This window comes from Protopterus annectens, chromosome 2.part0, assembly GCF_019279795.1.
Source record: "Protopterus annectens isolate FY-2018-M chromosome 2.part0, PAN1.0, whole genome shotgun sequence".
NCBI classification, from domain to species: domain Eukaryota; kingdom Metazoa; phylum Chordata; order Ceratodontiformes; family Protopteridae; genus Protopterus; species Protopterus annectens.
The window spans coordinates 1,271,562,449-1,271,590,036 of NC_056728.1; the positions used below are offsets into that span (position 1 = coordinate 1,271,562,449).

Below are 27,588 nucleotides of genomic sequence, written 5' to 3' on the forward strand. Positions count from 1 at the left end.
TAATGATGTTCTATGCTCCCAGCACATAACGTAGGGCATAAAAGGGATGTATGGACATAGTTACCAGAAATGAATTGCCCAGAAGAGAACAGTCTCCATGGGATAAAGGAGTCCATGCACATGCAGAAGGAAAAATGGGAAACCTTAGCCAAAAGGGAATCTAAAACAAAAACCAGAACAAACAAGACAGGTTGGAGGCTGGGAGAGAATATAGCAACAGTGAAGAGTAGGACATCAACTATTATGGTAAGATTTTACACAACTGTACTATTTCCTTAAATATCACTGCTGCAGTATTTCTAAACAGAAGGGAGAGTAAAAAAGCTCAAGAAAAAAATTGGGATGTGTAACACCAAGAAGAGCCCTCAAAATACCCATATCAAATGGTTCTAGCAAAACTTGCTGTGACCCTAGAAACCATATCCAGCTTATAATGCTTAGTAAAGGTATGCACTGAAGACCAAGTAGCAGCTTCAAGGATGGAACTGGTGTCCAACCCCTTAAAGAATGCACCAGATGAGGCAAAAGCCATAGTGTAATGAGCTCTAACAGAAGTAGACAAAGATTTGCCATAAAAGTATAACAAAAGGAAATGTCCTTAGATATCCAGGAAGAGATTGTTTGCTTAGAAATAGCCAAAACTCAATGTCCTGGGATGAAAGGAAACAAACTGACCAGAGTTATGAATGGCCTTAGTTTTATCCAAATACAACATGAGCTGTCTGTGCAAATTCAAGGTACGTAGGACCCTCTCACTAGCAGACCGAAGAGAAGGGAAAAAGAAAGAGAGCTGTACTGACTGATTCAAGGACAACTCATTTACTACCTTGGGCATAAAAGAAGGGAATTGTATGAAGGGACACCCTTGTCCCTGTGAAAAACCAAAAAAGGAGGAATGGCCCTAAGGGCCTGGAGTTCAGAAATCCTCCGAGCAGAAGAAAGAACCAGCAACAAAACAGTATTCCAGGTACAATGCTGCAAAGAAGTAGAATCTGCAGGCTCAAAAGGACCCTTGGTCAATTTTTCCAAAACAAAATTAAGGTCCCAAGGAGGAGGAATACGTTTCTTTGGAAGCCTAATATCCAGGACACCTTTAAGAAATTGGTTTACCTCAAAACAGGAAGCCAGAAGAGGATTCAAGAGCAGAAATGCATAAATGGCTGACAAATGGTACTTCACAGAAGAACAGGCCAGGCCTGACTGAAGCAACTCACACAAATAAAAGAAGACCAGAGGGACTCCTACTGAAAAAGGATTAAAACCCTATCACCCACAGTGTCATTTCAAGAACGGACAAGACAGGATGGATGAGAGATCCCTTGTCTTGTGTAAGGAGGTTCAATTAGTGAGGTAACCTGGGGTGATTGCCCTATTCATTAAGAGGAGGAACCAGTGCTGTCTTGGCCAAAAGGGAGTCATTAACCAGATTTTTGGGGAGTCCAGCTGAATCTTCTGCAGGACTCTTGGAAGTAGAGGAGGAGGGAAGGTATAAAGAAACATCCCATTTCATGGAAAAGAAAGGGCATCCATCTTCCACGTCACATGGCATGACACACTGGAATGGAAGACAGGAAAGCTGCCTGTTCAGACGGAGGCAAAAATACCTACATGAGGAACACTCCACCAATGTAGAGGGTCCGGAAACAAGTCACTATGAAGCATCTATTCTTGAGCCTGTGTTTTGGACCTGCTGAGAGAGTCTGCCACTAGACTGTGCTCTGAAGGAATGTATACTGCCTGAAGAGTTAACTGATAACTGAGCCACCTTCCCAAGCCTGAACAGCCATCCTGCAGAGGAAGTAAGATTTTGTGCTTTCCTACTTGTTGACATACCACATCACTGTAGTATTGTCTGTGTACACCTTCAAGGGGCCTGAAGAGAACATGGTCTGAAAAGCTTGAGGGCCAGAATCAGATCTCTCATCTCTTTGATGATGATATGGTCTGACTCCTGATTGGGGGGGCATAGACCTTGAACTTTCAGAAGATCAAAAGAAGCCCCCCCCCTGCACCCCATGTCTGAGGCATCAGTAAACAGTTTTTCAGAAGTGATTGAAGGCTGAAAGGGCTGGCCTTGGTTGACAGCAAACTGTTGAATTAAACATCTAAATTCCTTCTTTAGGCAGGGAAAGAGAGATGCACTGAAATAAAGAGGGTGACAGTGCTCCAGCCAAAATGACCTGACGTACCACTCAAGCTGACCCATATGCAGTCTGGGAAGAGGGAGCACTTGAATAGAAGAGAACATGAATCCCTGGGCCTGAAGAAACTCCCTGGCTGACATGGCAGTCAAGGGAAGAAGAGAATGAAAGAAGGCTGTCAATGACAAAACTTTTGGAGGTGGAAGAGAAGCCAATATTGGCACTGCCTGAATCCTGCATTGCAGATACAAATGATCCTAAGATGGAGTTAGGACAAACCTTTGGAAATTGATCGTGACCCCAAGACTTGGAAGAGGAGAGATGGTGAACTTTGGATCCTGCAACAGGCGACTAGGAGAAGGTGCCATGAAGCAACATGTCATCTAAATAAGGAGCTAGGCATTTTGTAAATACTCTTGGGGCAAGCAAGGCGGCAAAGCAGAGAACTAAAAATAAAAGGAAGACACAGAAAATCATAAAAACTTTAAAAAAAGAGAATGAATAGGGATATGAAGGTAAGCATCTTTCAGATCCAAAGACATCAGAAAAGCCTGGGATAGTAAAAGAGGAAAGAGGATTTGAAGAGTAAGCATCTGAAAAGGAGGGACCTTGAGAAAGGTGTTGGATAGGGAGATCCAGAACAGTTGGATAGGGAGAGATCCAGAACAGGTCTCCGACTGCCCTCCTTTCGAGGAACAAGGAACATCCTGGAATAAAAGCCCTTTCCCAACTGGGAAATGGGACAGGTTGAAAGGTTCAGTGGTTCACCAGGGACACTAGAACCTCTGGTAAATGAGGAAGCTGCTCTTGAGGAGGATGAGGAATCTCTGAAAAAGGAGGGAGAGACTTCCATACCATAAAGTACCACTGATGTATGACAGAAAGAGTCTGAAGTGATGAAATTCCAATTTGGAAGACAAAAGGAAAGCCAAAGGGACAAAGGAACCTGGTCTACAAAAAGGGGGGGGGGGTCAAAGAGATCAGGCATATAAGATAAAGTAGGCTTCTGGACAACAGAAACCTGCAAAGCCTTAGCAGAGGAGGTCCTCCTACCACCATTCCTGTCCTTGGAGGCCTGGCAGGGTTGCCTGCAAACAAAAGCAGATCTAGAAGGATAATTCCTCTGGAACTTAGGGATAGGAGAGACAAAAATATGTTTAAGGTCCTGCAAGGCTTTGCCTTTCTCTTGAATAGATTTAAATGAGTCAGCAGCAGCAGTCCCAAAAATGATCTATTATCCACAAATTTGGCATTAATGTCCTCAGGCAAAGATGGTCAGAAATACCAGACAAGTGTGAGCAATCAAAGCCAGAGCATACCTGGTCATGTGGGTCCAGTAATTAAAAGACCTAAAGGCCAAAGTCGAAGCAGTGTAAACTTTCTTACAAAACCTTTCCATTGCCCTACTATCCTTATCAGAAGGCAAAGTTTGGAAGAGGGCAAGAGCTTAGGTTTGTCAGAAGAGACCGACACCACAGCAGGATCAGCAGGAGGACATTTAACTAAAAACTGATAATCCTCAAGAACATTATAGAGCCTACCAGGTTTCTTAGGAGCAGGAGGCTGAAAATCAAGAGGCTTGGCAGCTGCAATGAAAGTATCTAACAAGGCAGTCAACACAGGAAGAACTGACGATGGTTTAAGGAGTAACCACCTGAAACTACTCATAATATCTTGTCTGAATATCAGACACTTAAGATGCCCACTTAAAGTACTCCATCATCCTAGCAATTGTGTCCTCAAAGGACAACTCCTCAAAAGGAGACTCAGAGCTAACAGACTCCTCCTCATCAAAAGCATAAGCCAAAGGTGAAGGTATCTGTGAGGAAAAGGACAAAGACCCCTCATCAGACACTGAATCCTCATCCGAGGAATCTTGTTCTCAAAACTGTTTAGAAGGGGTAGAGGTCCATGGTAGATCAGGTACTGTAACTCCTTGAGGAGGCTTCAGGGCCATTGAGGCAGAAAACAAGCCCCGAGTAAACTCTTGCCATTCTCTTTGAGGATCCTTAGGATAGACTAAAACATGCTTAATTTTTTTGCCTTTTCTTGGAAGGGACATCAGCCCTAACAAATACTAGAGGCTACAATCCTTGATGAGATTCAATAAGAGAACCTAGAACCTCTTACCTAACCAATATTTGCGGAATCCCTATAGGACCTTCCAAGATAATCAACTGGGGCTCCCCATCGACATCTGCAGTAAATGCTTGCAAAGCCTCAGAGAATGTGTGAAAAGACAGATTTATACCAGCCTCTGACAGGGTTGTGGCAGAGGAATCCGATGTAGGTGCAGAGTGACCTACGGAGCTATTACCTGCTTCTAGTGGGATGCTCAGTGCAAGCTAAAGAATCTGTCAGAGACTTCTTGGCTTTCTTCTTACCTAGCAGGAGTATCTTGGGGTTAAAGGATTCTGCCATGGCACCCTGGGCTAACTGTTTAAGCTGTTGACTTTTAAGATTAATGGCCAAGGAAGACAAACGGCTTCTGAGTGTCTTAGGCACAAACACCTTAAAGATACTACAAGAAATACGGTCATGAGAAGCAGCCAAACAAAAAAGACACTGTTTGTGATGATCTTATGGGGACTCTGCCTCCAACACTGACATTTTCCCTTCTTGGATGACACGAACTCTATGTAGCAAAATAAAATACAAGAAAAGAAGAAAAAGAAAACACAACCCCAATGAGGCACTTTTCTGGCAGCTAGGCACAGCAACAAGGCATTCAGACCAGCTAGCAACAATGGTGTTTGAAGTGGTGGCAAAGCTCTGGGTAGCTGCATCCATACATCCCTTTTATATCCCACATTATGTGCAGGGACCATAGGAGTGATGTATGGTCCATACAAGATCATTAGGTTTTGGTATACTGTCTGACCATTGGGTTGCCCTAGGTGGGTAATCCTTTCTGTTTAGCATACTGCAGCAGTGATACAGAAGGACAACTGAAGAGTCAGTCACTTCAGGTCTTAACAGTTTTCGCAGGCATCACATTGGCAGACTCCTCCCACTTTCTTTTCTTTGGGTCATAAGAAGTAGGGAGCCAAACCATCTCTGTCTTTCCTATGGCCATCTTTACCCTTATGGTTCCTGGCTGCCTCAGGATCAGGAGACAGAAAGCTCTTTATGATCAATTTACTTCTACTGTCTGATAAGGTGCTCTGTCTTACAGATAGTACAGTCAGCAGTTAAGATGTTCAGCACCCAAACAAACTACACACACTGGTTGTGCGCATCTTGGGGAGGTATTTTAGGCCCATACTTTAAGTGCTTCTTGAAGGACTCTTCCTTCTCTATTTCCCTCCATTGTCTAATTAAGAATAAATTAAGTAACAGCAAGCAAAAACGCAGCATTTAAAAACACACAAACGTGAACAGTTCCTAAAGCCAGGAAAAAAACAATTGTTATGGGTGTGTGTGCGCCTATAGCTCTCTGTATATGTGTGTGTGTGTATATATATATATATATATATATATATATATATATATATATATTTATGAATTTATATATAAATATAAACACATATGTGCATGTGTCATTTTATCTAAAGCACAACTCATCTAAACCAACAGAACTCAAGGAAAAAAAAAAAGAAAAATGTTTTTGCAAGAGAGTGAAAATGAGAAAGGAAATGAGGAGTCTAAACTGATTAGAGACAAGGAAAGAGACTAAAAAATGTAAAATGTTGTCAAAAAATAAGGCAATAATTTTGATCAAAAATGTAAGAGGTGTGCTGTTACAAAAGGAATAATTAGTAGGGCATACAAAATATTGCATGATAACTATAAAATCAATTAGAGGAGCTTAGAAAGGATTGGAAAGAGGGACTGGATAAGCAATTCCCAAACAGACAATGGGGGATATACTTGTATCTCCCAAATATGCACCAAAGTCTTGAAGATTTCGGATCTTTGCCTTGAAGTGTTTACATAGGTATTTTTATACCCCATGTTGACTCCAAAGAATTTTTCCTCAGGTGGATAGCAAATATTGCAGGCATAACGGGCAAGAAACAGGTGGCAGAGAACATATTTTTTGGGATCGTAGTTAGCTGGCAAACTTTAGGGATTCCCTGCAGACCTTTCTGTCAGACATGCTGGGTGAGTGGATTGGATTGACAGGACAGATGATTTTTTTGAGCTATGACACAGATTTGAAAATTGCATAGACATAGTAAAGCCTTGCTGAATCTAATTATGGTGGCTGCTAAAAAAGCAATTACTAGAAAATGGAAATCAAAGTCCAGACCACAGGTATTAGAATCACTGAATATAGTAACAGAGATAAAACAACTGGAACTGGGATTTTTAGAAAAGGGAAGAAGCAAATTACATAGGAAAAATGGGAATTGTGGGAACAATGCATGCACAGAAGGATCGAGGTTTAAGAGGCAGGATTAGAATGAGCCATATGATGCTTAACTGACAATGACTGGATAGATTTTTATATTTATATATATATATATATATATATATATATATATATATATATATATATATATTGTTTTTCATTTATATAAAAATGTAAGATTGCATATATCATACGTGATAATTTAATAAAAATGTTTATTGGAAAAAAATATAAGAGTGGAGCACTTGGCTTGGGGAGTAGAGCGCCACCATGTCTGAATGTTGAGGTGGCAAACAGTATATGAGCAAGTTTCGCAAACAGGGGCATAGCACAAAAGAAAAAAATTAAAGGGGTTCAGGGCTAGAGCACTAGTTTTGCCAAGTTGGACCAGTCAAGCAGCTCAAGGAACCAACAGTTGGACTGGATAGCCAGGATGAATAGATTATTCACAATCTAAATTTAAGTTAAGAGATATGCCTGGTTATCATAATTGTCACTAAGATAAATGCCTACAGGAGGGGGACTTCAACTCCACTCTGGTGGCCAGTGCAAAGGGGTGTTGCACTGTTTCAAAACTGTTTCAAAATAAAGTTGAGATCCCATCTAATTGGGGGAGGGGGTAATGAGGAAGAACTATCTTGCAAATGTTGAGAAGCTAGAGAGAATTTGGACATTGCAGGTTAAAGTTAAACATAGCCATCAGGCAAAATTTGTCAGAATAAAGCTCAAGACTGATTCAAAAATGAGTGATGTAACCCCACAGGATCCAAATTCCTCTCCAACTCCCATACCACAAAATATGTCCACTGGTCTTTATACATTTTAGTTGTGTTAGGCTTCTGGGCAGAAAAAAGGATATGGACCACTCTCTTGGGGTAAGCTGGGTGCACTGCCATCTCTGTAAGTGAAGATACTATGCAGTCACATTCTAAGGGAGTGAAGCTCTGAGTGAGATTTGCCAGACACATAAGAATCCTGACAGGTCTCAGCTTGAGAAACTTCTCTAGGAGATAAAAGCCACAGCAGAGTTTTCTGTCAGGGTTTCTCAGTACTGGGACCAACAAATTTGGCATGTCTCTGTAGTGCCAAGTGCATCAATTTTATGTATGGTGGAACCACCCAGTAAGATGATGGCAGACAAAAGAAAACCTTGTGGTGTCCCATTTCCCACAAAGATGGGCTACACAGGTTCCAACTCCACTTTCGCATAATCTGGAGACACCTCTTCCCTTAAAATCTGAAGTCAGGATGATGAGAAGGGAGGGGAATCACACTCCGATAAATCAAAGTCTGCCTCTGGGAACTCTGGAGGGGGATCGAGATGTTCCCTTTTGCACCTTTTCTTGGCCATACTTCTCAGGAGGAAGGGCTCCAGAAGGAAAATGCTGCATCTGACTCGGGCTTAAACTCTAGATAACAGCCAAACCACAGACTTTCCAATTCCTTGGGGAACTTCACAGAAAAGAAACCATAAGGAAAGTGACCTTGGTGGAGAATGCTCATGATACTATAACTGCAACAAGCTTCTCTAACTGCAGTTGCAGCACTAGTACCATACATGGCATCTGTGCCTCCATCAGTATAGACAGCCCCAGCACCAAAGGGCTGAGAATGGTGTTAAACTACTGACATCAATTCATGACTCTGAAAGCCTCGTCACAGACTTTGACACCAAGGTTCCCAGCCCCAGTCAACATTCTGGCATACAGGGATAAAGCCCCGACTATGGCCCACGTGACCCATGTTCAATTAGAAGCTCGGCCATCTAAGATGCTTGCAAGGATGGATGGTTGTGTTTTTCCACGGTGGAGGGATGCTCATCTCTGTGCTCCCTGAGGATAGGAGTGGTCCATGAATGGGAGGGTAGTCCTCAGACAATTCCAGGATGGGTGTAGAAGAACGCGAGTGAAAAGAGAGTACATCACAACATAAAAAATAAATCCCTCCCCCTCACAGAAAGCAGTTGCTGGCAAGAGACCCTTCAGGATGCCCTTACGTTATATCAAGGTAGAAAAAAATAGAGTTAGTCTGGGGGATAAAAGGAGGGCTGGAAGATTCAGCAATGGATGGGTGCACAGGGGGACAAAATAAATAAAATAAATAACTAAGTAACTAAAGATTGCTGGCCTTAGGTCCTCAAAGACTAACAGCTCAGATCCCAGCAGCAAAGTGGGCATTGCTGACTTGGGCAGCAGGCTCCTGAGCCTTAGTGCCATAGCTACGGGAATCACTGGTGTCACTATATTTTTGACGTAGGGGAAACCTACTGGCTGGCATCTAAGCCACTGGAGAGCTGAGTGGCCCCTATGTAGTCAGCACTAGAACAGGGGCCAGTGAAGAAGAAGAAGATGGAGTCATAAAAGAAGACTTTTCCAATTCATCCCAGTACAAGTCAGGGGCAGGGGGTGGTTCAGGTCTATTTGGGCGTCCAGCACTGACAGGGAGAACTTGTCATATTGAACACTGATGGTAAACCCACAGGAAGAAAACAGACCTTTTAGAAGGAATCCAGGAGAAAAGAGAGTTTCACTCTCTCTTCAATGAGCTGTAACTCCTGGGCCCAAGGTAGACTTTAACAGAAATTTTAGAATTCCAGATTCAACTGAGGATACCCTCTCCTTTTATAAGGAACAATTGCAGAGAAAATGGTCTTTATTGTTTTTATGGGATTTCACTGATTTTTTACTGGCAAGCGTCTCTGAACAGGTGAAAGGAATCTGGCTCTTATCTGGAAGCCAATAAATCTTTATAAATCAATTTATTTATTCAATAAGTCATCTTTGCCCTACTGATTTCTTTTCACAAACAACATAGTTACAGCAAATAGGAATCGCCAAAAAATGTAACAAATTTCATGTGGTGGCCCTGAGGGGAGAACATATGCCCACAAGAAATGTACGTCTTAAAGACAGCTTTCTCCACAGTACTAATTTACAGTCACAGTAATGGCCAAACACACCACAAAAAACAAAAAGAAATGACTAATCTAACTCCATGTGTGCGAGCACGTACACACACACACACACACACACACACACACACACACAGCACAAAGATCAGTGGTGGAGGAGAGTCAAGCAGTAAAAGTAAAAAAAAAAAAACTCCCCAGTATAGAGAAGAAAATGGCTTAATAGCAATAAGGATCAAATACTGACAATGATGCAAACTCGAGATAAAGAACAGCAAAACTTAAGCCAAGCAACTGAAAGGTTTTTTTTTTTGTGACTGATGCTACTGCAAGGAGAGGCAAGCAAAACCTAGATAGGAAGAAGGGGAACAATAGATTATGGGTAAGGGGAGAGTGCTGATGCCTGCAGAAGTTTATATGGATGCTGAGGCATCTAAGCTGAAGCAACAATCCCTGCAGTAATCAGTAAATAGGATATACAGGTTATTTGGCGAGATACTCCAACAGTTTGGAATACTGCCAGTGGTCTAAAGAAGGACATGCTTTGATCTGTTTATGACTGATTACTGGAAGGACAGGCAAGAAAAACCTAGAAAGGAAAAATGGGAACAAGGGATTATCAGTAAGGGAACAGTGTTGATGCCTAAATAAGTTTAAATGGGTGCTTGGGCAACTGTGAGCTGAAGCTACAATCCTTGCAGTAAACAGCAGGAGCGACACTATGTTAGAGCCATAAGATCTATACTAAGACCTGAGGAATTTCCTCTCATTATTACACTTTCCTCTAGAAGGAACCAGAGTGGAGGGTGAAGTTTGCCTTTGCTTGCAATACTCTTATAACTGCCCATTCCTATAAAAAGTCCCCTTGGCTAAAAATAAAGCTCCCAGAATACTGGGGATTAGGGTAAAAGAAGATGCTTAATGATGGCTCTATTCTTTTCTTCTTTCTTCAAGTCTGTTAAAATCTTGACTGCTGGCTTGCAAAACAATGACTCTGTTGATACTGGGGAATTCGGACACCATCCTTTCAATTGTTCTTCATCTTCTAAGAGTCAGTCCTGTGGCAGGTACACCACCTTAATCACAGGTTTAAACTCTTTGATCAGCTGCAAACATAACATCCTAAGAACAGTTACATATGTGCCACTAGGTTATCAGAAGTATAAGTGGTTTTTTTAATTTCCTTCTTCACATCACCATCAGGGACAGATGTTTATTCTTGAGTAATCCAATGAAGTCAGAACTATAATGTGCTATTAGATTACATAAGTAATTAAAAGCCCTTGCCTAATGAATGGATAAAGTGCATATCATTTTACCACACATGCCCAAAATTCTGGAATCTCAAAAGGAAGAAAAGCTAATGGCAATGTCTTTTTTGCACAGACTGGTACTTAGGGAAACTGTGACAAGATCCTCCTTGAGATAAAGATCTTTAAATATGTAAAACTGAGTTACTGTACTACACATTAGATCATATTTTAATTGTGAAATGTAGCTTCAAAGTATAATATAAAAAAAGAAAGGAAAAACAAAATTTTTGAAGTGGGAAGAGGAGCTTTTTCCCCACCAAACCCCTTTTATTTATACTCCATAGTCATTCAACAGTGGAGAAAGTGAAGTCAAATGCAGAACACGCCAGTTCTGCACAATACAAGTGAATATGGTTTTGATGGACCATAATAATAAAAAAAAAAACGGACCATAATAAAAAAAAAAAAAAAAAGCAATGAAAAGCTGCTTGCTGGTACTATACTTGTCCAAGTGTAGGATGGCCAATTAAACCTGTTACGTCTTCAAGGTCCTTGTTTAGTCGACCTTCCTTTTTATCTGAATGGTGCAGGTCCCAAGAATCTGTAATGACAGCTCCGTAAAACAGTAAAAGACTGGAGGGAAGGGATCATTTGGCTTCACTCATCATCATTTTACAGTACATGTGCTTAAGTGATGAAAGATCCTTGGTAGTTCAACCAAAAGCTAACCTATGTATTTTAATGCTTCACCAAAATGTATCTCTTTAATGACAGAACCAGAGAACTCTGAGCAGCTACCATCATGGTCCAGATTTGAACCCATTAAGATGTATCATTTAACAGTCTTCCTCTTCATTGGGAGGAGAGGAGAGATTTTTTTCTCTTTCAGTTACTCTCCCCTAACAGTGACAGTATGTACCAAAGGTAGTTTCAGTTTTTACTCCACAGACAGCTTTTTAAGCCTTGTGTCAACTCAGGGCAAAGATCTATATGACTTTCCTGTTTCACACACAATATTAAACTATTCTTTTTCAAATGTTTCAATTCAAAGGCTGGACTAGAACCGTCTCTAAGGATTATGATGTTGAAGGCACTGATGTAGTCAAGGTCAAAATTGCACTCTCCAAAAGTGCAGACCTAGACGAACAATAGGAAAAATTCAATAATCTGACATTCTGGATTCCATGTAGTCTTGGTAGTATTATTTTACACAATTTTGAAGATAGAGGAAAGTCCTTCTTTGACCAGCTGGCTTCTGTGCTCCACAAGGATGAGCTGTCAAAATTGTTGTCAACTGCCAATCCCTTTATCGAATTCAAAGATGACTTTGCTGTTCTTTTTTTTCTGCCCTTCTCAACAGTGGTTCTAGTAAATTTAATTTTGTGATTTTACTTCAATTAAATAGGAACTTATATCTACAAAACCCAGTAGGTTTGTTAAACTGTAAACAATTGTCACTTGAATCAGTGCTATGATCTGGCATAGTTTAAATAGATGAAAGAACGTCTCAAGATTTCAGTAACACAGATATCAGAATATTGTTGAAATACAGAACATAACAAAAATACACCTACACTCTGGATAAGTAATGGGTTCTACTCTATCAGACTGCCCATATCAATGAGGTTGGGAACATATGTTCTAAAATGAAAAATATAAACAGCAGTGTATCACAGGACTCCATCCTGGGGCACCTCTTCTTTGTTGTACACTTCTCTAAACAAGATTACTACCTAGTTTCTGTAGGTAAATTTGACATTATTTACCATGGTGATAACATTCCACTTAAATCTGACACAGTAATTAGGGACTTTCAGTACCCATCTTTTTCAAAAGACTTTCATATGACTACTGCTTCTCTGTGCATGTTAGAAGATCCTTCTGCCTTGCAAAACTTACCCTTCAAGGTATCCCATCTAAGTCCACAGAAGTGATGGTCCCACTTTACTCCTCATTTACTAGCTCTATTACTGAATATGATACTCTTTGGAATATAACCTGCTAAGCACCAAAAGCAGCTTGATAAACCTCAAAGTTTTCTCATCAAAAATTCAGGTCACAAATATCCTCAGCTACTCTGACAGACTACAAGTCCTGTCTGTCTACTCAGTGCTATACTGACTCTTGAATGATTACCTCTCTGCTAAACCTTCCTTGTTATGAATGACCCAGTACTCTCAGAGTGCCGTCACCTAAAGTGAATCAGTGGTAAAACAAGCACCTGTTCTGTGGACATAAAACAATACTACAACACTGCATGGCATGCCAGATTCCTCACTCAACATATCCCCATTTTTGGAACAGGCTACCCTCATGTATCAAGCACAGTACTTTCATATCAGTCTTTAAAGCTATTCTAGATAACTGTAAGGGTGATTACAAACATTCAAACTGAATGCGGGGAAAATCTACTTAAAGGGAGACATTGTTAGTCTTTTACCTGTGCTAGGTGATGTGACTGAGTTTCTTGGCGGTTTCCTTGGCCGTAGGCTTAGTAAGAATCTATGAACATATAAAACTGCAGCCTAGAAACTAAGTTTCAAAATAGTGGGAAGTGACAGATGCACATCAGAGGTAGATATCCAGGGGCTTTGTACAACTGTACAGCCATACAAGGACTGTCATGAGGCCAGCAATGGCATTCAGAGGGGAACATAAATGTCATGGAAAAATGTCAGCACTAGCACAGACTCATTAGTGAATAGATTCATATATGATTTACTGCTAAAGTGATCCCCCAAACTACAATCCAGACTTAGGAACACCAATCCTACTACCAACATGAAACAGAGTGAATGATTACCTCTTCATGCAAATCCTGCATTTCCTAAAAATCTTGTCAGATAAACTGGAGAGCAGATGGCATGATGATGTTATCTAACCACTCCAGATACTGCTCCTTTTATAAGATATTCAGAACCCAGCAATGCCGAGTGAAGGATTTTCAGGACAGGGCATTAGAAACACATGGTAATTCAGTCACTTCCCGTGGGACAAAACTAGGGAGATAAGGAAAAAAAGGGGAGCCACAGAAATTTGTCCCAAGAGTAATACAATAGGAATATCCCTAGCCTCTGCTGCAAAAGTTTTCAGTGATGTCCTTTCTTATGTTGTGGCAAAAGTACTGCTGTGGACACCTGGAAATGGCTAGTACTGTAACAATTATCGCTGTAGTCCACTCGGGGTGACTGGTAATGTTATTAAAAGAAGGAAGGTTTCAACTCCTCCCTTTTCATTGATACAGCTTTCTTATTAGCACTGGTGTGTCTTCCAAAACAGAAATAACCTTAAAAGCTGTAATAATCTTCACCTCAGTTAATCCACATAATTAGTGAGGTCCAGTTAAGAAGGTCAGCAATTACAAACAGTGGTACTGTCTGCACTGTACATTACTTTGGTGGCAAAATATTTGTATGGAACAGTAAAAGAAAACTGGTTACCACGGACAAGAGGCACTCTATCTGTATATGCAATACGGCCCAAAATGGTATCTGATGTTCTCCAATGCTTCATTTCATAAAGCAAACTGATAAAGTTTCATAAACCCATGAAACTAAGCTTCTGATGGAGTGGGTGGCTAAATATTAACCAGCTAGCACTGCATGCATGGCATTCTCTATTCCCTGCTATAAAGTACATGCTCAATAATGGCAGCTGTACTTGCTCAGACTTTACTACTACATCTATCCAAAGGCTTCACCAGCATGTGTTTTGAGTTGTTGAGGGGGCAGAATGAGACTGGCAAGATAGTATTCGGGTTCCTCTATGATGCATTGATGGCACCAAGCATTAAATGACCCAAATAGGTAAGATCCAAGACTTTGATGAAAACTAACTGCAATCTCCTTAAGGAATCTTGAAGTGTTTCAGGCTAGTTTCAAGTTTTATGCATCATCCATGACTTTGTGTTGCATACTTCTTATCTGTCCCTAACTTTTATGATCTCCCTGATTTTGGCTCAAAATTTTGCTCTGCCCCTTCTAAGCTCTCTGCAACTTTGGGAGAAATGGTGGAGTACTACACTTTATATATGGATCTCCTTCATATGTTTGAAATACCAGAACATCAAACCTCTGATCATCAAAGAACAGAGGATTGAAGTTCCGAAATATTGAGCCTTGTGAATGGAGATTGCCGTACAATGCGGAATGGGTACTCTCCCATTCTCTTCACAGCAGTCTTGGAGCTGGTATACTGAAGTAGCAGTGGGTGTGGGGGGTGCATGGAGGCTTGCCCCCTGCAAAAACATGAAATCAGAAGTTTTCACATTTTAAATATTTTTTCATTGGTTCGATGTTTCAGAAAGTACAGTTGTGTACACTTACCATAAATGTAGATGCTCGAGTGTCTTCACTGTTGCAGTCATCACTGTAGGGTTCTTCCTGCTGGCAGGCAGCCCTCGGTCGGCCAGAATCCCAAAGTCTGGGTCCGGCGTTGGCTGTGAATGCATCTTCCCTGACGTCAGTGTGCCAAGGGTACAAAGCCTCCAGCCGATGCCATGTCCCCCAGTTTTTCTTGCCCCAGATGTCAGATGCCCAAAAATAAAGGCTAACAATAGAACAAAACACCACAAAAGTATAACATACAACTTTCCCCATAACCTGCAGCAAATACACCTCAGAAGAAGGCAAAGGCAGAGAACAATACCAATAAAAGTATAAGAGGGGACAGGAGGGAGGGTAACCCAGACTGCAACAGTGAAAACACTCGAACATCTACATTTATGGTAAGTGTACACAACTGTACTATGTTCATCGTGTTTCACTGTTGCAGTCATCACTGTAGGGTTGAATCCCAAAGCTGAGAATAGGGTGGTGGTTATAGAACAGAAGGGGCGGCTAGAAGGCCTTGCAAGACTGCAGAGGCAAAGCCTGCCCTAGATTTAGAGTAAAGAGGGAGATTATAGTGGTTAGAGAAAGTATGCACTGAACTCCAAGTTGCAGCTTCCAAAATATCTTTGGTAGGAACTCCCCTGAGAAAGGCAGCTGAAGTAGCAGCAGCTCTGGTAGAGTGTGTCCTTATGCTACCAGGAATCTGCTTTCCATGATGAGAGTAACAAAATCTGATACCATGAGCAATCCATTTAGAAATGGTCTGTTTTGAAATAGTTTTGCCTTGAGAATTAGCTGCATAAGCAACAAACAGTTGTTCTGTTTTCCTGACATCCTTGGTTCTGTCCAGGTAAAAACGAAGCTGCCTATGTATGTCCAAAGAATGCAAGATCCTCTCCCCCTTATTTTGAGGATTAGGGAAAAAAGTTGGCAGGTGAACAGTTTGATTTAAAGCCACTTTAGAAACCACTTAGAAAGTAGGGTTAGTCCTCAGAGAAACCCTGTATTGATGAAAAATAATGTAAGGTTCCACAGCCATGAGTGCTTGTAACTCCGAGACTCTCCTGGCTGAAGTTAAAGCCAAAAGGATAGCAGTCTTCCATGATAAGTACTTTATATCGGATGTGGCAGCAGGCTCAAAAGGTGGCTGAGTAAGCTTTTCCAGTACATAATTGAGATCCCAAGCAGGAATGGGTGGTCTCCTAGGGGGTCTTAAATTCTTTGCCCCTCTGAGATATTGTTTAAGAAGTGGATGTGAAAAAATTGGTGGATCTGTGTTATAATGCGCAGAAATAGCTGAGGCATGTATTTTTATGGAGGAAAAAGATAAGCCCTTGTGCAACATCTATGTTAGGTACTGTAAAATCAGAGGAATGTTTGGAATGAGAGGATCCGAATCCTGAGCTTGCATCCAGGTACAAAATCTCTTCCATTCTCCTGCATAAGATTTCCTAGTAGTAGGCCTTCTGGCTTCTAAGATAACATCCTTTACCTGTTTGGTAAGGGTAGGAATAATTATAGGTCCTGAATACGCCAAGCTGCCAGACTGAGAGTTTTGATATGAGAGTGCAGGACCTGGCCCTGATGTTGAGACAAAAGATTTGGAATCAGTGGGAGAATCCAAGGAGGTTCCTGGGATAAATTCATTAGTGTTGAGTACCAAAATTGACGGGGCCAATTTGGGGCCAGTAAGATCATCTTTGGCTTGTCCTGGTTTATTTTCAATAACACTTTTGGTATGAGAGGCAGTGGAGGAAAGGCATACACCGAAAGGTTCCTCCAACTGAAAGAGAGCATCCACCTTCCATGCTAGCTTGTGATAAGTCCTTGTGCAAAAAGTCTGTAACTGGTAGTTCTGGGGAGATGCAAACAGATCTATGTCCGGGCAACCCCAGGCTTCTGTAATCATCTTGAATATGTGAGAGTCCAGCATCCATTCGCGTGGGTCCGACAGGTTCCTCTCAGACTGTCTGCCAGTGTGTTTACTGCTCCAGGAAGAAACTGAGCTTGCAAATCCACTTTGTAAGCTAGTGCTGTGTTCCATAAAGTCATGGCTAGTCTGCAAAGGGGGTAGGAGTGGGAACCCCCTTGCTTGTTTATGTACCACACAACTGTGGTGTTGTCCATCTGTATCAGTAAATGCCCCGGCTGTGCATTCTGCACAACTAACATCTCTTTTAAGTTGATGTGCAGGTGCATCTGATCCTCTGTCCATGAACCTTGCATGCCTTTTCCCTGCATGTGGGCTCCCCATGCATAATCCGAGGCATCCGTGGTTATCACTTGGTAGGCTGGAGGTAGACTGAAGGCCTTTCCTTTGTTCTGAAGACATGCTGTGGCCCACCAATGAAATTCTTTTTGTAGGCAAGGCAAGACTGCAATCATGGCTTCCAGACTGCGACAATGTTGGGACCATACGCTTTTTAGGTACCATTGTATCTTCCTCATATGCAGTCTTGCATATGGTATGAGCAAGATGCAGGATGCCATGTAACCCAAAGCCTGCAGAAATTTTCTTGCAGTTAGCTGAGACACTGACGCCAGGTTTTTGAAGGTTGATGACAGTTGCATTTGTTTTTATAGTGTCAGGTATGCCATCTGGGCTGTAGTGTTTAAAAATGCACCCAGTAATGTTATCTGTTGAGTGGGTACCAAATTTGACTTTTTTAGGTTCACTGTGAATCCCAGGCATAGATTTTGAACAAATTCCAGGTGCTGGAGTAAAATGTCCTTGTTGTCTGCTTGAATAAGGCAGTCGTCCAAATAAGGGTAAATTTGAATTCCCTTGAGTCTGCAGTAAGCTACCACTGGTGCCAGGCACTTGGTAAAGACCATGGGCTGTAGATAAGCCAAAGGGCAGCGCAGAGAATTGGTAATGTTTCGAGCCTGCCTTGAACCTGACGTATCTTCTGCACTCCTGTCTGATTGGAATGTGCAGGTAAGCCTCCTTTAAATCCAATGTCACCATCCGTGCATTTTTGCTCAACATTGGCAGGAGCTGCTGCACAGTAAGCATCTTGAACTTCGGTATCTCCAGGAAAGTATTTAAGACTGACAGATCAAGGATGGGTCTCCAAGAGTTTTCCTTTCTGGGAACTAGAAAGAGTCTCGAATAAAAACCTTGCCCCGTCTCTGCATTTGGAACCAATTCTATGGCCCTCATAGCCATGAGGGGGACCTCACCTGTTTTAATGCCTCTGCCCATTGATTTTTTGGCAGGTCTGGCCATCCGTTTGGTTTTGGTCAGGTGTGAAAGTGGAATTTGTAACCTCTTAAAACTACATCCAGAACCCATTTGTCTTGGGTTATGCAAGTCCAATTTTGGTGAAAAAGAGAGAGTTTTCCTCCTAGAGGAGCTTCCAGAAGGAAGAGTCCTTGAGCCATGCAGGGGGAGTCATTGTGCCAGTTTCCTATAAGGTTGTGACCCATCTTCTCCCCCCCCTTGGGGGTGGAAGCACTCCATTGTCTAGGCCTGTACGAAGTCTGTGTTTGGGCCCTCTCTCTGGGGCGTCTATATCTACCCCCTCTGAGGCCTGTCCGAGCAAGGAAAGGACCAATTTTTAGCTGGCCAGTTTCTGCTGAATCTAGGAGGCTGAACTTGTAAAAAATCTTTAACCGTTTGCATGGATTTTGCCTTATCCTTCATTTTCTTTAAAAACTCTTCAGCCTTAGGCCCAAACAAAACATTATGTTGAACAGAAGCATCCAGTAATTTTGCTTTTACCCGATCAAGCAAATTGTGTTCCTTTAATCAAGCATGCCTTCTAATGACCGTACCAGTGGCAGCCGCCCTGCAAGAGGCCTCCAAAGCATCAAAACCGCAGTGTAAGGTATGTTTCCCAACTTGCTCAGTAGCATGCATCAAATCTTGTAATTCCTTATTATCTGTACAAGCAGAAATGGCCAACATTTTTTGTTTCATAACAGACAAAAGTTATTGCTGACATTTCAACATATGAAATTGACAATTCAAAGCTCTAACAGATACAGTTGCAGAAGTGTACACTTTTTTGCCCCATCTCTCCAAAGCTCTGGAATCCCCATCAGAAAGAATAGGGTTCTTAGCAGTAGCAGCCTTAACACCTTTAGGAGCCTGAGAAATGGTTTCTGGGTCAGCAGTAGGATTTTTAAAAAGAAACTTGTGAGTCAGGAACCCTGTAATATCTATCAGGTTTAACAGGGGCCGGAGGAAAAGAGTCAGGAGATAAATTAGATTCAGTGAAAACATCATCCACAATATCCAAAACAGGAGGGATAGCAAGGGGCCTGTGCTGGGGAAGAAGAAGGAAATCCCTAAGCCTTCTCTTAGATTCAGAATACACCTGCCCTTCCCAATGAAAATGTTTCCTCATGTCATGTAAAGTCTCCCCAAAAGAGTAATCTTCAGGAGGAGAAGCTGAAGGAATGGGATCTTCAGCATCAGAATCCTCATAAGGAGGGAAAGTGTAATCCTGTTCAGAGGAGAAAACTGAAAAGACAGAAACCTGATCAGAAGATTCATAAATTAACTCTTGTCTTGGCCTTTTGTCTGGAGGGGGATGGGAACCCCTAATCATAGTCAATAGGTCCTCCGCCATTTTAAGCATTTGCTTTTGAGATTTAGGTCCCGGATCAGAGGAGGCCTGGGCTTGAGTCTTTGCTTTAGAAGGAGTCTTTGCCTTTGACTTTGTCTTTATCTGCAGCTGTGTAGGCCTGAAGACTGCCCCCGGAAGCCGGTACCTGCACAGCGGCTCCGGACCCATCCGAGGGAGCACTGTCCAAAGGTCCAGTACCTTGAAGATCTGAAGGCCTTGTCGGCTCCTCGTGGGAGTCGGTATCGGCAAGCGGTTCATAAATGGCAGATGATAGGGGCTACGAAAGCGCCGCACTGGCGACGGCCGAACCGGCAACTGGCTGTAAAAAAAAATCATAGTCTGATTTGGACCTCGGAGGCCTATCCTTATCCTTACGCCTTTTATGAATTCCGGTAGTCGGAAGCGTGTCAGACGACATGTTATAATTAAATCTTCTCCCAAAATAATGAAAGGCAAAATCGTATCTCCTTTTAATAGTTCGTTGATTAAATCTAGCACAAAACCGACAACTAGCTATGTCGTGGTCAGGGCCTAGGCAAGGAATACAGTAAGAATGGAAATCCTTATGAGGTATTTGCTTCCCACAAGAAATACAATTATTAACTTTTTCTGACATCGAACTGGAGCAAGAAAAGAGTTTCCCCAACGGGGTACTTGGCTTTAAGAAGAAGAAGAAAATCTTTGGACTGAAGCACCAAAAGTAACAGGAGACAGCCGACCGGCACTTGCGAACTGCTTCTGCTTCGGGCACCGTGCGGCAAGAAAGACTGGGGAACATGGCGTCAGCTGGAGGCTTTGTACCCTTGGCGCACTGACGTCAGGGAAGATGCATTCACAGCAGACGTCGGACCCAGACTTTGGGATTCTGGCCTACCAAGGGCTGCCTGCCAGCAGGAAGAACCCTACAGTGATGACTGCAACAGTGAAACATGATGAACATCTTTGATCCTCTGGTCTTCGAAGATCAGAGGTTTGATGTTCCAGTATTTCAAAGATATGAAGTAGATCCATGTATGCATGTGTATATCTGTATACATACATGTGTGTGTGTAAATATATATATATATATATATATATATATATATATTTATTTATGTGTGTGTGTGTGTGTGTGTGTGCGCGCGCGCGCGAGTATGTGTCTGCATGTGTGTGTGTGTGTGTGTGTGTATATAGTGACACTAATTAGAGATACAGGCTTTTTTTACTTTAGAAAATGTATGCTAATTCACATTTTCTTATTCTGTCAGCTTCTGAAGTTAATGGAAATTGTATTTTAAAAAGTGTCCCTGATTCTGGAAAAGAGGTTGAAAGCTAAGTTATGTTCATTCATTTCTGAAATAAGGACTGTTGGATGAAGAGAGATTTAAGCTGGCTATCATCTGCATTTACGGAACATTTGGACAGGGATGAGACATTCCTCATTGTGGATTAGGTGATAAAAAGAGAGATCAGAAATGCTTTAGGTCCTTTCTTGTTTTAAAAAACCCTTCAGAAAAGACTTTTAAGCTATGACTTTTTCTAAATCATTCATTAAAAGAAATTGTAAAAGATTGGGGAGAGGGTCCGACTGAGCTTCATTTATTAGAGTGGGACCAGAGAAGAGGCACTTTGATATCTTTAGGGGAAAAAAATATATACAAAACTCAATAAAAGATCGTTACCGGCACTGATCATCCAATAAACATGTATTACTGCAAAGTTCTATGAAAACGCCTATGGCTATGATAGCATCAGTTGTGCTACCACAGCCATGGTTAATGCCAACATTTAAAAATATAAGGCTGTTTTGTACCATGAGGATTAAGAGGGACTATTGCCATCTTGAGTTCTGGCAAAGACTTCAACCTAGGAACCAGCAAACTGACAGTCTGCACAGCAACACAGAGACAGAAGGCAAAATATTAATATATTCTCAAAGCCTACACTCGAAATTTCAATAAATGATAAAAGTTCTGGGCTGGTAACAGCTATAAATGGTGGTACATTAGATACAAGACTGCTTGCAATCATAAAAAATGGGTGGCCAGTGCATAATTAATTATATGCACAAAAAAGTGAAAAGCAAATTGAAAAATCGGTATGTATGTAGGTATTGGGGAGTGGAATGTGGACACAATGTAATACCAAAAATGAATAGAAGCACTGTCTTCATCTGTAAAGCTGTCATGGTAGCAAGTGTAAGAAGAGATGCAGGTCCAGGAATGAAGGACTTGCATGTCAAGTAGCACAAGGGTTGCAGGTAAAACTTGCCGGAGGGGTCTTCAATAAGGACAAAAAAAAAAAAAAAAAATAGCAGAGACCCATGAAGAATGTTATCAGGGATGGTGCTACCTGCATTGACAGATCGTCTGCCACTGCAAAATCGCTGAAATCGGGGTTATTCCTTTTATGGTAGGAAGTAGAGAAAAGAGATGGGTTAAAGGATATATTTTTTCTCTTTAGGACAATCTGTTACTGGGCCTGTTTTCCACTCCAAAATTATTACCTGCATTTTTGTGGAAAAGACGTATCGCTGGCTTGTACTGTTTTTGAGAAAAAGCTTTTCACAGACAAAGTTACAGGAAACAGCAGATTCTTGCTGCAGGATTCTCTTATCTTAGCTAAAGACTCAAACCTCAATGAAATTACTTCAGAAAATAGGGATGTGGACTGTGAATTGTGGTTAGATGTCTGCCATGGAGAGGTGATATGACAGGAAGCAGGTATGCGCTGCTTATCTTCTAGGAGTCCTTAAGTTAAATGTGAGGCAGGGACAGTACAGGAATGCACTGTGATCCTGACCAAAGCAAAATAGGTTCAGGCTGTGGTTATCTTGTAGCATTATCTGGTGTCTGCAAGTAAAACAGTGGCACTGTAATTTGAGCAGCACAAGTTACTAGAAAACTGAAGCTGCAACTAAAGAAGAAAACTGCTGAATGAGAAATGTTCGACTAAAACACTAAGGTGACTAGCTTTATCAGACTTAATGGGGAAACGCGCGCGTTCTACACGGACACTTCACTGGTGGGAAAAAAAAAAAAAAGTTTCTTTGGAGGTAAAAGGCCACCTCAAAACTAAGCTCAAATGTAGAATCTTATGTAGGTCTAAAATTAGGTTTGCAAATTTTACAGTAGAATCTTATGTAGGTCTAAAATTAGGTTTGCAAATTTTACAGTGCCTACCAATCTGCTGTGTAAACTGTGAGACATTAAGACACATTTTGACCTGGGCATCGTACACATAATCTTGATGCTGTTCCTTGTACAAACATCAGATCAGTTCGGATACCGGCTTTTTTTGTTCCCAGATTCTGACAGACTTTCTTCTACAAAGTTTAGGGAAATTCTAGAACCCTAAATTTGAGTCCTCATACATCTGCAGTGACAACATAATTTTTAAGACCTGCTGCAGTAAATTCTGTGACATCAGAAGTAAAATATCAAACAAAGGGACAGTGGGCAAGGGAAAGTGATCAATACAAAATGCAAGCATCGCTTGACTACATTACATTATCATTAAAAAGAACAAGTAGATAATCACTTTATAATTCAGCTACATAATAGTGATGCCAGTTGCATACTGGCAAAGTGGAAATTCTGGCAGTTTAACATACAGGATTAAGAATATTACCTCTAACAATCTTCTTCACTCTGTAATCCGGTATTTGCTTCCCTTATCTTTCATGACTCACAGCAAATCTCTCAACAAGATAGTGCTCTTAGGTCACCCCTGAAAAGTGGTTTGTGCCTACTGGGATTACAGCTCAACAAAAGAGATTAAAAAGTTGACCTCTTTATACTTTTTAAGAGAAAGGCAACTGGACAATTCTCTGAACATGACTAATGCCCAGGCTCTGCTACTACTTTAGGAACAATCATGTTTCATTGTTGTTTTATGCATCTCGTGATATTAATCAGCATCAGCTGAAGTTTACATTATAAAACACTCACATTCCTTTCTTGCAGGTTTTGCCATCTAACAATGAACAAAGTTTCGGTGATCTGCTTACTGTTCAACTTTACCCTCAGTAATGGTTTTCTCAAAGCAAATGTTAGAGATGGTGTGTGGCTTCAGAAATGGTTTTAGAAACACATTTTGAGTGCAAATGTGATTACCTTCAATGTTACCCAGTCATAGTTCTTCATCTACCAGTGATGATTCTAACCTGCTCTACTACTGAAACCTGAAAAAGGGAGGTGGGTCTTCAATATGTTATTTAGCAAATACTAGGCTGCATTCACAGTGATCCAAAGGAAACTGCCTCAGTTTGTATATGGAAAATAGATCCAGTATACAAAACAGAAACAAACCCTCAGCTCCAAAGGAACAGTAACATTTTTTTTAAAACAAGTAGCCTAATCTGTTGGCTCTCCAGCATTCATCAAGGCCTTAATGGCCCTGGCCCTCATCTCCAGCTCTAAAAGCTCCAACTGCTGTGGTGATGATGTGCCCTCAGGTGGTGAAGCTGCTGCCTTGGTTTCCTCTGCCTTCTGTTCTGCCAGGCCCAATATTTCACTTACACTTGTCTCGATGTCCTGCTGGAGGTTGTTGGCTGGCTTGGTAATGGTCCCACCACTGCTTTTAACATTACACGTGTTCTCATCTGCACCATCACATGCTCCTCCAATGTCACTGTCATACTCCTCTGCATTGATGCTGAGTGCATCACTGTCATCATCGGAAGCACCTCCTTCTGTAATACAAAGCACAAATGTAAACAGTTGCTTTAATGTGTCTCTCTTCTGTAGTACTCACCAATTATATTACAATAAGCAATATGCAGTTTTAAAGTAACAAAAAGGATAGATCTTCACAAGTCCAAAATGTACAGCAGTCCAAGTAAACTTATAAAGTACAGTTGAGAAAAAATTACCACAACAGTAGATGTCCTACTTATCACTGCTGCAGTAACCCTTACAATAAGGATATCCTGTTGAGGATAGCCTTTTGTCTGACCAGCTTACCAAAATCTGGGCCCTTACAAAAGCCATACATCAGATGTATGTTCTACATTTGAAGCGTAAGGTACAGAAGTGATGTACAAGTACCACTCTCTCCTAACTGAAATGCCTCTAGAAGCACAGGAGAAGCAAATGAGGAATAAAAATAACATGGTACGTGTACACCCAGAAAAAGAAAATAAGTCCCAACAGCCAGAGGAAAGAGAAAAGCCAAAAGGGCGAAGGAGAACACTGCAACAGTGATAAAGTAGGACACTTACTGTTATGCCAAGTCCTTGCTACTGTAAAGAACAGGAGGAGGAAGAAGTAACTAAGCATCCCTCAAAAAAAAAAAAAAAAAAAAAAACAGAGGATGAACCTAGCAAAACTTACTCTGGCCCTTGAAATCACATCCAACTTGTAGTGATTAGTAAAAGTATGCACAGAAGACAAGGTAGAAGCTTCCAAAACGGATCAGTGATCGAGAACCTTAAACAAGGCCTCAAAAGAGGACCAGAAGAAGCAACTGCCCTAGTAAAATCAGCAAGAACAGAATTAAGAAGCAGTTTCCCATGGAAACAATACACAATGAAAATGACTTTAGAAATCAAAAAAATAAAAGGTTTATTTAGAAAACGCAAACCTAATGTTTGGTCTTGGAAAGAAACAAAAAGTTGCTCAGATTTCCTAATATCTTTAGTCTTACCTAATAGCTGAGCTGTCTATGCAAACACTAAGAATGAAAAATCCTTTTACTACTACTTTGATAATAAGGAAAAGGAAGGAGGGGGACAATCTGATTCAAAGATACCTCATTTACCTTTTTAGATATAAAAGAAGGACTGGTTCTTAAAGACACAGTCTCTGGGGAAATCAGAAAAGGAGGAACTGCCATTAAGATTCTGAGACTCTCTTGGTAGAAGTCAGAGCCACCAACAAAGAAAGTTTTCCAGGTATACAATTTCAAAGTGGAAAAAAATGCTGGTTCAAAAAGTGGCTGAGTCAACTTTTCAAGAGCAATGTTAAGGTCCACAAGAAGGAGGAAGGGGGTTTCCTGGGGACCTCAAAAAAAGGACGTCTTTGAAAAATTGTTTGACAACAAACCTAGAAGAAAGTGTCAGACCCAAAGGCAGACAAGCACAAATCGCTAAAAAATTAGCTTTAGCAGAAGAGTATGCCACACCAGAATTGAGCAACTCACAGATAAGAAACAGTAGGAATACCCACCAAAAGAGGGTCCTTTTCATTGTTGTGGCACTAAGAAGAAAATCTTCTCCAGTTAGCAACAGGATTCTCTAGTAGTGGGTTTTCTGGCGTCCTGCAAAACAACATACATAACACAGCCAGGGTGGGGACAGGAAGATCCTTGAGGGAGTACACATTCAGAGTGATCACAGGGAAAGTCCTATCTTTAGTTAGAACCCTCTTATATACTGAAATTCCCTGTTCTTGTCAGGTTTACTTTGATTCCCAAGTCACAGAAAGACTGATCATACTTTGTTTGGAGGGTAGAAAAGGATGGTAACTTTTCATTTTTTTGTCACTCTTTCCAAAAAAAAAAAAAAACTTAACAGAGGATGGGTGAAAGAACAATTCCTTACCTAGGGTAGCATAAAGCATCTCAGCTATGAGATCTTCTGGAAAATTCTGAAAATATAGACAAGCAATTTATTTCAAGACTGGTTGATATCATAAACTCTGTAACAGCATTAGTAATGTCATAAGCACATCACAGAGAGGGTTAGAATAACTGAGACACACACATACTAAGGGATTCAGAATAAACGAGCTGGAAAAATGGAACATGCGGGTCTGATGCTATTATATCATTTACTAAGGGAAAATGGCTGCCAGCTAGGTAAAGTGTTGGCTGCAAAGAAGGCATCCTCAAAAGTTGGCAACATAGGAAGAACAGAAACAAATCAAGGCATATTAAACCTGGTTGCTATGGTCTGGGATCATTGTGTGTGTGTGTGTATATGTATATTAAACATACTTATCTCTATATGTATCTATATATATATATATATATATATATATAGCTAATATTCATATATATATATATATATATATATATATATATATACACACACACACACACACATATATATATATATATATATATATACATATATATACATACACATATATGTATGTATGTATGTATGTACAGTGAATATAAAAAGTGTACACACCCCTGTTAAAATGTCAGGATTTTGTGACATAAAAAAAAACAGAGACCACAATAAATCACTTCAAAACTTTTCCCACCTTTAATGTGACCTATATAACCTGTACAATTCAATTGAAAAACAAACAAATCTGTTAGTGGAAAAAATATAAAAAATATACAATAAGCTGGTTGCATAAGTGTGCACACTCTTACACTCATACTTTGTTATGTGTGCACACCCTTAAACTAATACTTTGTTGAAGCACCCTTTGATTTAATTACCGCATTCAGTCTTCTTGAGTACGCACCTGCCATCAATTAAAGAGACATTGATTAACCCCAAATAAAGTTCAGCTGTCCTAGTAGGATTTTCTTGACATTTACTCAGTTGCCTGCTACACTAAAAGCCATGGTTCACAGACAACTAACAAAGCATCAAAGGGATCTCATTGTTGAAAGGTATCAGTCATAAGGACACAAAAACATTTCCACAGCATTAGATATACCATGGAACACAATGAAGACAGTCATCAAAAAGTGGAGAAAATATGGGACAACAGTGATGTTGGAAAGAACTGGACGTTCATCCAAAACTGATGAAAAGACAAGATGAAAACTGGACAGGGAGGCTGCCAAGAGACCTGCAGCAACACTGAAGGAGCTGCAGGAATTTCTGGCAAGTACTGGTTGTGTACTACATGTGACAACAATCTCCCGTATTCTCCACATGTCTGGACTATGGGGTAGGGTTGCAAGATGGAAGCCTTTTCTTACACAGAAAAACATCCAAGCCTGGCTAAAATTTGCAAAACAATACATCAAGTCAACCCAAAGCATGTGGGAAAATGTGTTATCGTCTAATGAAACCAATGTTAAACTTTTTGGTCACAATTCCAAAAGGTACGTTTGGCACAAAAACACTTCACATCACCAAA

The 27,588-nt window shown here is 40.9% G+C and overlaps 1 protein-coding gene across 1 annotated transcript in view; it reads right to left on the reverse strand.

The window, feature by feature from the left end:
* Positions 1-27,588, reverse strand: part of CAAP1 (caspase activity and apoptosis inhibitor 1) — a 798,772-nt gene that overhangs the window by 207,060 nt on the left and 564,124 nt on the right. The window contains exon 6 of the mRNA XM_044061442.1: positions 24,061-24,233. Coding sequence (XP_043917377.1) covers positions 24,061-24,233 — 173 coding nt within the window. The remainder of the gene's footprint in view (positions 1-24,060; positions 24,234-27,588) is intronic.